General features: G+C 40.3%; 1 protein-coding gene across 1 annotated transcript; it reads right to left on the bottom strand.

Annotated features, from left to right (window-relative positions):
* s1pr3a (sphingosine-1-phosphate receptor 3a) lies at positions 1–3,380 on the bottom strand. The gene is made up of 2 exons (XM_063466341.1): positions 3,134–3,380; positions 1–2,439 (listed from the first exon to the last, which is right to left on the bottom strand). The coding sequence occupies exon 2, from the start codon at positions 2,329–2,331 to the stop codon at positions 1,132–1,134; it is 1,200 nt and encodes a 399-aa protein (XP_063322411.1). The 5' UTR covers positions 2,332–2,439; positions 3,134–3,380; the 3' UTR covers positions 1–1,131.
* Positions 3,381–12,348: the final 8,968 nt, after the last annotated feature.

Raw genomic sequence — 12,348 nt, 5'->3', positions numbered from 1 at the left:
ATAGAATTTTATTTGCTATGTAACGTATCAGGCAATACATCACCCTCAGCATAAATGTCATTTACAGTCTACAACTTTTAAATAATTCACATCCAACACTCGTATTTACTAGTGGTTAGTTGATGGGCAAGTGGTTTGTAGATGTGCTGATGAGACCCTAAAGTTTTCATGATTGTCGCTATTAGCCAGGTCGATTTTGCTCACAGTGTAGCTTCTGTTGACTAGATTAGACTGATGAAAAGATGAACCAAGAATAGTAATGAAGAGCTGAGCCTGAAACGTCCATGAGTTGAATCCCACAAATTAACACCACCTCCTGCAGCACTACCATCAGGGCATACTTTACTATGTTGCCCACTAGTGGTAAGAATCAACTACTAGCAGTGTCATTTTTCCTTCAACCAACAGGTTTTTTTGTTGTTGTTTTTGGTTTGTAATTATGCACATCACAGCCTGATGAGGCTGCTAGTCTGGCACTAAACTTATAGAATAGGTTTCTCTCACAGTGCATTGCAAATAATCAATAATAAAGTGAACAGTAAAGTCCTAGTACCATGATGGGTTTCATGCACACAAAGCAAAAAACAAACAAAAAACTGCTGTGTAGTATTAAGGTGGCAAATGTTTTCACAGAAAATAAATAGTCTATCAAGTCAAGTAATGAAAAATGCAGGTGTTTGAAGATTTCCTGCGTATAGTACATGCAAAAAAAGAGAAAAGTGCAAGAATTTGATCATTTTGCTTAAAATGACAAGATAAAAAAAAAAATAAACTCAATGACAGACAAAAACACTAAAAGAGTAAATCATACTTTACGCATCCCCAGTCAATATGAATTCAATGTCGAAATTTCTAAATCCAAGTAAGTCTCCGACGCTGTATTCGAGCGACTCTAGTGTTGGAAAAGACATCTGAGTTCCTGTAAATAGTGGCTTTAAAAGAGTTTCTTTGTACTATGATTCAGAATCAGATGCATTTGGTTCCAAATGAATTTCTGAATTATTTTATCAATACTTCATCTAAGCCATGCTACCCAAACAACACTGTACAAGCAAAAAGTGGCTGGTAGCAGGATTATATCAGACCAGTCTGTTTCTGTGTAACTGTAACGCCTCATTTAGGCTTTTCCATTTAAAACTTGTTGAGGGCTGGCAGCGCTCCCGCCTTGACAAGTACAGCTGAAAGCAGGTCTGCTGGCCCTGAAGGATGGGGCACGGCAGTGGCGGAGGGATCTCCGTGCTTGTTGTCTAAGTTCACAGGTGTGGGAACCTTCCCTCTATTCATTGTAGACTTCCCATCCCCGCTCCCCCCTCCTCCACCAAAACTTGTCTTGCTGTTTTCTCCTGTGGGGATGATTGTCCCTAGGTTGGGGTTGCCCACGGCAGGAGTCCCGGTGTGCTCCATGCTGGTCTGACAACAGCACAGCAACCGGAAAAATGCGCTTCTCATTTCTCTGCTGGACAGAGTATATATGAGGGGGTTAAGGGCAGAGTTGAGTACAGCAAGGGCAATGAACCAGTCCACCTGGTAGAGAACAGGGCACGTATCTGGACTGCAACCAACATCCAGCAGGAGCAGGAGAAACAAAGGAGACCAGCACATGACAAAAACCCCAAGCACAATAACCACCGTACGAAGCAAGGCCAATGATCGCTCTGAAGGCCGGCTGCTCACCCTGCGGCTACTGGAGGTCACCAGACGGTAGATCCTGATGTAGAGTATAATGATGGCCACCAACAGGGCACTGAACACACTGATGCAGAAAGCAATATAACTCTTAGCATAGAGTGGCAGCACTGTGGAGCAGGAAGGCAGATTGTTTAGGCAGTTCCAGCCCAGGCTGGGCAGGGCACTCAGCAGTACCGACACAAGCCAGCAGGCTACCAGCAGTGCTAGAAGCCGACCTCGACCTGCTGTCTCGCAGGGGCGCAGACGCACCATTGTCATGTGCCTCTCGATCCCAATGGCCAGAAGGCTGAAGGTGGAAGCGCTGAGGGCTACGAACATGCTGCCTTCTCTGGCCAGCCACTCCAGTGGCGTCAAGAAGAAGGTTTTGGGTCCCGAGGTAAAGATGTTAACCATATAAGCCACCCCAGCCAGCAGGTCTGACAACGCTAGGTTTCCAATGAGAAAGTACATACGGCTATGGAAGCGCTTATTCCTCCAGATGGCGAGGAGAACTGTAATGTTCTCCAGAACAATCAGCACGCAGATGAGGAGCAGCAGCACCATTTTACAGGCCCCACTGACGCGAGGCCGTTCCCACTTTCCCGAGTGGTTGTAGTGGATGATGATGACCTGGTTCATCCCCTCCTCCAGTTGATTACTCATACTGCCTGGCCCTTCTTGACCTTCCTCGGTCACACAGCAGAGGGCGGCACAGCACTGGACACAGAGGCAAGGGTGCTCAAGTTGGCAGAGTCACATCCTTTGAGGAGCCTGTAAAGAAAAGTTAAAAGATAACGTTAAAAAAATTATTCGGTTTTCTCTGAGCTTAGGAACTAAAGAAGATTATTCTATAGAAACATCAAATCTGCATTGAAAAAAAGGAAAGTATTGCCAGTTTAAAGCTATGCAACTAAGCAAATAAGTACATCAGAACAAAAATCCCTTCAGACAAGTGTCCTGACAAAGACAGCAGTGGCACTTACAAGTTAAATAAAACACAGTCTCATGAAGAAACTGAAAAAAATCAGATGATCTAAACTGCCAGTTCTTTTGTTCTATCCACTACCACTTACTTCAAGTACTTACAATTTTGGCATTATAGTTGAATAATGAGTCTGGGGAGTGTTCATGTCATCATTTATTATTCTTTCTTTCCTTAAAAAAAGAAAATACTTTTTTAAAGGTCTTTAAATGATCCAGAAATGCCCCCCTCACAATGACGATGAAGTTTCTTCCAGTTTCAGAAAGAAGGCACAGTGTTACAGCCAACTTCTTTACAGAAGTAAAAAATGCCAGAGGCTTTAATTGAAATCCTGCCTCTGTGTAACTTTCCTCTTCCTGACTTTCCTGTTTTGTGAAAGTTATCAAAAATGACATAGAGCTCGTGCATTGTTAGCGCACAGTCTTTGCGCAATCGGTGTGTTTTTCTTCGCTCCCGCAACAGTGTGCTAGAAAGTTATCCTACCTGTCAGAATGATGTGGCTCGCTTGAACATCCCTGAAATGAGCAGATTTACAAAAATGTCGAAGTTGTTGTTTTATTTCTTTTTTCCTCTCGTGCGTAAAGATGCAGAATTGGTGCGTTCCAAAAAGGCGATATACTCGATGTAAAATTAAAGTTTCATGTCCTTGTCCGCTTAAAAATAGCACTAAAGTAAAGACCTCCTTAATATCCACAGTAGGTTCTGTTCTAACTTTCCAGCGTCCTCTCACTTTGACTCTCCAGCTTCCAGCTTTGACTGTCCCGGTCTCACCCCTCCCAGCCAACGGGGCGGGATTTTCCCTCACCTCTCCATTTGGTTTTCACCATTAATTATGAGTCAGGAGAGAGGTCGAAGCCACGCGAGTCATCGCGCTACACTTTTGAGCCGTGCAGTGTGAATGATACCGTTTATTTTCCAAGTGTAGGTCAAAGCGATTTGTTTTTGTTCTCCGTGGTCAAAGGACAGCTGACTATTTCAGAGAAGAACGTCTAATTTGTTTCTTCCAGTGTGTCATAAAATTGCTGCTCTTACTTGTTGCAACACATGTAATAGATTTTGCCCGTTGGGCCTTAATACGCCGCTTGCATTACATCATTGTAGCACTGCCTGTTGTTTTGATCTTTTGATGTTTACCAGTATAAAATCATATTCCTTAAAAACACCGGAAATGTTGCAGCGGAAAATCATAAACCAAAGTATATCACTCTATCCAAAGGTTAATATTTCATTTTCATAACACAATCAGCCACGCATTATGTGTTTATCTGTGGAATATTCTCCTCCACTGACAGGCCAAGAAGTTGCTGGAATCCACTCATTGTTTTTCATGCTCAGATAAAGGATCACTGAGTCCCTTTAGTGCTCTAGGAGTGTGAGATAGGTCAGACCTCTCCCATTGGAGCCAACTGGAAGGATGGAAAAGGAAGAGTTACGCATTTCTTCTCCTTTTATGCACTTACTCTGAACAGATAAGATACTGGGGTATTACGTACACGGGTGTCATCTCTAGCTTGTGGAGTTGTGACAGTTTGGTCATTGCAGAAAGGTCCATATTGGCGAAAAAGGTTAGGGACGGATTTGTGAGTTCCGAAAAGGAGATATACTCAATGTAAAGTCAAAGGTTCATGTCCTTGTCTGCTTAAAAAGTAGTAAAGTTGACCTCCTTAATATCCACAGTAGGTTCTGTACTAACTTTTTAGCATCCTTTCACTTTGACTCTCCAGCTTTGACTGTCCCAGTCTCATCAATCCTGGCCAGCAGGGTGGTAATTTCCTTCAACTCTTCATTTGGTTTTAACTATTAATTATGAGTCAGAAGGGAGTCAGAACAGCATTCAAAGGGAAAAAACAAAAATAAAGTTGGACATAAGTAAGAAGGTAGAAAACACTATGGCAAGCCTTATCATTATTGCATAAAACCACTTTATTTAGTGTACCTTCTTACTATCAGGTTGGACCTCCTTTTGCCTTCAGAACTACCTTAATTCTTCATTAATCAAGGTGCTGGAAACACTTTAAAGATTTTTGCCCATTACACAGTTGCTGCAGATTGCTGATAGGAAAATCCAGTTCCACCACATCCCAAAGGTCTGTCAAGCCCATTTCAGTAGAGTGAATTTATTGTCATGTTCAAGAAACCAGTTTGAGATTATTTGATCTCTGTGGCATGGCTTGTCAGAAGATGGGTACACTGGTCATAAAGTGACAGTCCCATTGATATCAAGATAACAAAAATGTGCCAACAAAATATCCCCGATAATATTACATCACCATCATGAACTTGAACCGCTGATAAAAGGCAGGATGGGTCCATGGTTTCATATTGTTTACAACAAATTCTGAAATTGAGACTCATTAGAGCAAGCAACACTTTTCCAAGCTTCTATTCCCTAACATTGGTGGGCATGTGTGAACTGTAGCCACAGTTTCCTATTCTCAGGAGTGGCTCGTGGTGTGGTTTTCCCTGTTATTGCTTCAGGGTTCAGTGTTGTGCAGTCAGAGATGCTGTTTTGCATACCTTGGTGGTAATGAGTGGTTGTTTGGCTCGGTGTTCCCTTCATATCAGCTTGATGGACTCTGGCCATGCTCTCCTGACCTCTGGCATCAACGAGGCATTTTCACCCAGAGAATTGCAGCTCACTGGATTTTTTTTCTCTTTTTTTCTCTTTTTCGATGTTCTCTGATGTTTCAGTGTTCTCTGGGAGTGTGAGAAAATCCCAGTACATCAACAGTTTGCGAAATACTCACACCAGTCCAACTGGCATCATCACTGATACCATATTCAAAGTCACTCAAATTGCCTTTATTCTCTAATCTGATGCTTGGTTAGAACTTTGGCAGGTTGTCTTTATCGTGCCCAAATTCCTAAAATGCGCTACTTTGCTGCCATGTGATTGGCCAATTGGATATTTGCATAAATGAGAAACTAAACAGGTATACCTGAGGAATGAATGGTGAGTGTATATTTCCCATTGCTTTCCCCACTTTTCCTGCTATAGTGTAACAATGGAGAGACTATTTTAATTCCTGACATTATTGATTTGTAACAAATCAAACATAAGCTTTCAGTGTTATGTAAAGACGGATAAATAGAAGTGAGACCACATTCCCCCACTTTATGTGGGAACTAACTGCACTGCATTTTTATCTGCATAAATTCACTCAAGTTTACAAAAGTTAACACTCTCGTAGGAAATCTGCCCTAAAAAAAGTAAGAAATTTGCTGATCTGTGGTTGTATACCGAACTGTATACTGAAACCTAAAGAAAACTGGCAAAAAAAAAGCTCAAGGAGTTGTGAACAGTTTTAACAGTTATGGGAAGAAAAAGAAATGACGAGAGAAAAGTATAAGCGCACGGAAAAAATTAGCTTTCAATAAAATACAGCCATTTGTCAATAACATGATCGATGCTAAACCTATAACCAGCATAATTTGTGTGTCTGTTTAGGTTACGTATACTTTGAATGTGACTACGTTTCAGTCATTTCGACCTAAAAGTGAAAGTAAAAAAATACAAAACTACACATGAATATACTGCAGTGAAGTTTAAGGACGGGATCCAAGGCCTTGTTCTGCGGTCACAGATTGATTTGACTTGTGCTGCTCGATAAGCCTATTCCAAGGCAAGGTAGTCATCCTTGATGTGATTTAAAAGCATCTAAAAAAGAAGTGAAAGCGGGGGCTATTTTGTTTTGTTTTCCCTTTTTCTCTTTTCTAAGAATGGCTCTGTTTTTCAAAGTGTCCATCACTTCCATTTTTTTGTTTTCACATTCTTTGTTTTTCCTGGATCGAAAGAGCTTGAGTAGCATTGGACAGGCCGGAAAATAGCTCTTCTGGCTAACTCAGACCGACAGCGTAACAAATAGTGATGAAAAGAAGAAGAGATGGTAAGAGACAGAAAAAGCAGGAAGCCAAGGTGCATCCGAGCAGACAGCTTCTCCTTATTCCCGCTGTATCGCTGGCTCTGTGATATCACAGATAGTGAGGGGTTACAGGCAGTCTGGCCCTCTTACAAATGTCAGCCCAGGCATGGTAGATTAATGAATGACCTCCACAGCTGTTGACTTTACCCTGAGAGCAAGAGATGTACAGACACTCTGACAACACATTTATAACCAAAGGAAAACACTCCAAAGGCCTTGGCTCGGTGTTGGATACACGCTTCCTAGATTTTTGGTGCTGTGTTGGAAAGAGGAAATGCTTCAGGTCACCAGATCCTGAAAACGAGGCCCAGTAATTTGCCATTGCTCTGCTGTGTGTGTGTGCATTGTGCATATGCATGCACATTAGTGAGTGAGTCAGGGCACAATGACGCAAGCTCCAGTGGTGAGTTAGATGTTTGGGAATGCAAAGTGTAGTGGGAGCGAAGAAGGAGCTGTGGTGGTGGAAAAGGAAGGCCTCTCAGGCCGTAGACCCACTGCCCTCCACTCCTGCTGTTTACCCACACCCACTAAAAAACTGTTCTGTTACAAAATTAGGCATACATAGATTTACAGTACGTATATTAAATATGCACACATCATTTTTATTTATTAACGATGAATTTGAGAATATTTTATGTCCTCGATAAGTAAATGACGACTGATGTACCACCGTAATCCAACTTTTGATGGGCACCATGCAGATATATGTAACAATAAATGTAATGTGTGCGTGTAATATATGTGTAATATATGCGACCTACTTGTTGTCTTGTAGATGTGATGTTGTGGTATGCTGTAGTGTGAAAGCACAGGGTTCTGATTAGTTTGGTTTCCTTAACTTCTTTGATAACTACATTTGGTTGAAGTTTGGAAGAGAGCAGCATTAGACTCTATTTTCCTTTGGTTCGCAAATCCATCTGTTGTTGATGAAAATAGCCAAATTTCAGTTTTTATAAACCATGCAACCATTTGGCAGGCTGAAAGGCCTGAGCTCAAGAAGAGACCAACCAGTGTTTGATTTATCTTTAGTGTGACAGAGAATGTTAGTAAAGACAAAACTTTTCCTTGGTTCCTAAAGGGCTGCCAGTTTCTGTCTGCTTTTTGGTGGAAGTATCCACAACAAGTATCTGTCTGAGGACGAGGGCTAAGGTTACATCAGTGTTTGTCTATGAGTTTTTTGGCAGAGCAGATATGGCCAGACTTTTTTTTTTTTTTACCTGATGGCATTTGGTTTGTGAAATTGCCAAACTACATCATAACTAATAGGTATGAACTGAAGTTAGTTATTCAAATTCTAGTAGCGTTGTGACATGTCTAAATGTCTAAATTGAGAGTTTGAGCTGTTAGCTCTGGGGCATTCACCACAGCCCACGCTTTGGGTTTTGGAATCTAGACGTTTTGGCTGGATAGTGACATGTTGTTTGGAGGAACCTCTGGATATACTAATTTGGTGTAGCCCCTATTTATTAATTTCAGTTTTGGGTTTGGTTGCTGGAATCTTGCCAAAGCGGTGGAGATTTTTTTTCTAGAACTCTCTCATCATGGGAACATTTTGCTTTCAGCTGAGAGGTTAGCAAATCTGACAGATGTTTTTCTTTTCTTTTCTTTTTTGCTTATAGCTATTTGGCAGAGGATCACTGTAACATTATTCACAAAATGAATATTCATTGAAAGGCTGAAAGGCTGATTTTTTTTCACAGTTTTATGTGTGCATGTACATGTGCAAACATGTTGACTGAAATTTATTGTTGGGGAATTCCATGTAAAAACCTTTAGTTTACAATCTTGTACATGCACAGTCATGAGGAAAAGAAGGTTTTCACAAGACTCTGTGCGGTCTATGAAAAACTAAGTAGATTCCATGACTCAGTAACTTATAGAACCACATTTAGTAGCAATAACCTGAAAGTTATTGCAGGCATTTGTTTATGCACATCCCTCTTTAAACTCATATCAGTGTTTAAGTTGAATTGAGACTCGGACTTTGACTGGACCACTGCAACATCTTGATTCTTTTCTTTTGTAGCCATTCTGTTGTGCAGATTTGCTGCTGCAGAGCATGGGATTATTGTCCTGTTGCATTACCAGGTTTGGTCCAAGATGGCCTTGGTATACAGAGGAGTTCATGCTGCAACGTGGTTACTGCAAGGTGTCCAGTCCAAATCTCTCCTCCACCCTCCAGCGCTGTGCTTCACAGCTGGTCTGAGGTGTTTTTGCTGATATGATGTGTTTGGTTTTCATCAAACCCCTGCCACGTTCTTGCTACAGAGAAGAGGCTTTCTACTGTCAACCCTTTGAAACAAGCCATACTTTTTCAGTATTTTCTCTAATTGGACTGTCATGAACTTGAACACGTAACATGCTACCTGAGGCCTGTAGAGTGTGAGATGAAGCTCTTGTTTATTTATTTGTTTTTTTCCCAGCTAAGCATTGTACTGTCTGACCTTGGAGCAGATATATTGGGATGTTCAGTCCTGGGAAGACTGTGGTATTGTATTAATACACACCTGATTGCTCCAGACCAGCGAACTGCCAAAAACCTCTATTTTTAATAGAGGTGGTTACGCTTCCTGATGTTAAATTAATCAGTATTACAGAGACATACACATAAAGAACTCATGTTCAGTCCAACCATGCAATGTTAATTCCCAGTCTTAATGGGTATATATTTATTTATTTGTAATATGTTTATTTATGTGTGTACGTATGAGCAGATATGTGGGTATGCATAGAGATGTGTGACTATATATATATATATATATATATATATATATATATATATATATATATATATATATATATATACATATATATATATATATATATATATATATATATATATATGTGTGTGTGTGTGTGTGTGTGTGTGTATGTGTGTGTTTTATTTATAATGTGTCAGTATATTTATGTTATTTAAGTTTTTATTTGTAATGACCATAAAGAGCCTTCAATCTCGAGTCTGGAATCCTTTAAATTCATCAAAATTTAAATATCAAAAGCCTTATAACACTTAAAGCATATTCTCACACAACAAAAGTGAAGACTCACCCACACTTTTTGTTTACATTTGTCTTTATTATTGCATTATGACATCCACAGTGGAAACAAACCACAGATCAAGATTGCACAGCTGCAACCAAACTAATGATCACAAATCTTAAAATGAAAGCAGCTCTACTGCCTAGAGGCAAAATTATTTATTCTGATTTTCAAATCACTTTCCAGATCACCTCAGACTACATCAGTGACTTCCTTTTATTCCTGACAGATTAAGAAAACTCTGCTGGTGTTGATTGAAGCGACTGATAGTTCTAAGAGGAATGGGTCTGTTTACAGTTTTTTGCAAGTTTTACTTGGTTTTACTTTAAAACATCTTCTCTGTTTACCTTACTCACTCGGTTACTTATTACTAAAACATAAATGCATTCTCTCTTTTGGGGTTTAGTGTTTTTTTTTAATTTCATTATCGAATATGCACAAAAATTGAGGTATTATTCATTTGATTTCCCCGGAGTAAAAATATTCTATTTGCACTTAGAGGATCCAAACAGAAAATTACAGCAATAACAACAAAACCCTTTGCTTGATTCTGCTCAGCCCACATGATTTTAACATTATCTGGATACTGAGTACCATCACATATTTTCTTTCGTGAATCATGTTACCTCACTGTTGGAGGCTGTGAGTAGAGTTCTGAGGGCTGATAGTTTATCTGGAGCACTGGTGCTGCTGGTGGGTTATCAGCAGAGGTCTGAAATCTTTAAGGGCACAAGGTGACTGCCTGTCTGAGATACAGCCATACTGCTTCTTTTAGATAACGTTCTTATCTGCATTTAGCTCAAAATAGTTCCATCAAAGGACGCACAGCTGGAATAATAATTGGAGGACAGATGGATGTACATATTTAACGGTAAGTTAGCTTTGTTAACTGGCACAGTAACATTACATTAAGATTCCATCAAAGTCTCTCTTTTACGTACATGAACACACACACACACACACACACACACACACACACACAGGTGCAGGAAGATATGAACGTAGGATATGGGAAGATAAAGCGACGTGTGATTTGACAAAGACTTCATCCTGCTTGTAATCAGTTGTCAGGGGGGAGGAAGGCAGAGGAATTATCAGCTAGAAATCCTCAGTCAGCCCTTCTTGGTTCACACTCTCGCACACACAAGCACGCAAACACACCCTTCTTGCCGTGCACTTTTGGAAATGTGTGAAAAAAAATCTGATCTGAGACAGGAGGTTAAGATCTCTTGTGTTACAAAATTCATGTTCAGAAACAGCTGCATGACTTAAACTCTCAAGACTCGCAGTAAAACACAATAAAAAAGCTGTGGACCTCAAAATAACATGAAGTGCATGTAAACACAGCTCCATATCTGAACTTCTCATCGTCCACCCCCCGCCCCACCCCCAACTTTGAAATGTCACCATCTATTTTCTCACACAATAAGCCTGCGACTTCACATGTCAAGATCTTTATGATGTTATTTATATTCTTTAGGAACTAGGGCCCTAAACACTAAACTTCAAACTATTTGCCAGAAAAAAATGGTAAAAATAACTTGGACCCCTCTCATGTAAACAGTCATGCCCAATTTTCTCAGAACTGCTTCTCTAATGTCTGGGAAAGAATCCTCTGTGTGTGCGTGCGTGTGTGTGTGTAAGACGAATGAGTTTTTCTGTAGGCATGATGCATTCTGTGTCTAATTACTTTTGTGTGTATGTGTTTCCGTACTCCGTTTTCATGTGGTTTTAATGACTATTTGTTAAACACAAACATTTAAGAGGCCATCACGCAGAAGAAAATAGGCATCCTTTACATTCAGGAATTATGCATCCTGTTTTTGGAGGTTTATTTTCACCGCCTGTTATTTGTACGGCTGCTATTCTTTACGATGATGTCAAAGGTGCATTTCCCTCGAGATGAGCCCAGTGTGTCTGCTCCACACATGTGCCGCTGACCCCAATCAGACACTATCCGCTACCCCCACATCCACCATTACCAGCAATCTTTCCAAGTGCAGAGAAACCCTTTACTGAACCCCACACTCTCAGCTCCTAAAAAGAAAGGCAGCAGAAGCCTGAGAAAGAACTAACCCACTGACAGAAGCATACCAGGCTCAATCTACAAATGCCATCAGTGCAGATTTAGAATCACTCAGACCTTTCAAAGACGAGCACGTGCATGCTTTTCCCTCCCTGGCCTTTAACTAACAGCACAAAGTGGTACACAGATCAGACCTCACGAACACTGCAGATCTAAATTCATAAACAAAGCTAAATTATACAACAGTAGATACACATACACTCAATGGCCAATTCATTAGGTACACATGTTGGGGTGAAAAGGTGATTTCAGTGACTTTGAAGTGGCATGGTGCCTGTAGTTCACATGGGCTCACCAAAACTGCAGAAAACATATCAGGAAAAATGTTGCCTGGCCTGATAAGTCTCGATTTCAACATCTGAGTGGTAGGGTCAGAATTAGACCATGTCCATATCTGTGTGACATCAGCATACCCAGCTTCCAGCTGCTTCCACTAAACTAAATGTGGTCACTTGAAAATTTTTACTTTGAACTTTACTTTTAACTTTTTACTACTTTTTACTTTTAAAATGTTGATATGCTCAGTTTTCTTATAGAGAGTTATATTTGCTTGTCACTATATTGTTTTGTTTTTCCTCAATTTTCATCAAAAATGTATGTAACAAATGTTACACACATTACATAAAAGTTCTGTATTGCGTTATCTTTCT

Source organism: Pelmatolapia mariae, linkage group LG23, assembly GCF_036321145.2.
Source record: "Pelmatolapia mariae isolate MD_Pm_ZW linkage group LG23, Pm_UMD_F_2, whole genome shotgun sequence".
Taxonomy (NCBI): domain Eukaryota; kingdom Metazoa; phylum Chordata; class Actinopteri; order Cichliformes; family Cichlidae; genus Pelmatolapia; species Pelmatolapia mariae.
Note: the sequence above shows the minus strand (reverse complement) of the source record. Positions and strands in the feature narration are given on the sequence as shown.

Excerpts from the sequence above, each read along its gene's own strand:
- s1pr3a (XM_063466341.1), bottom strand. The coding sequence starts at position 2,331 with ATGAGTAATCAACTGGAGGAGGGGATGAACCAGGTCATCATCATCCAC.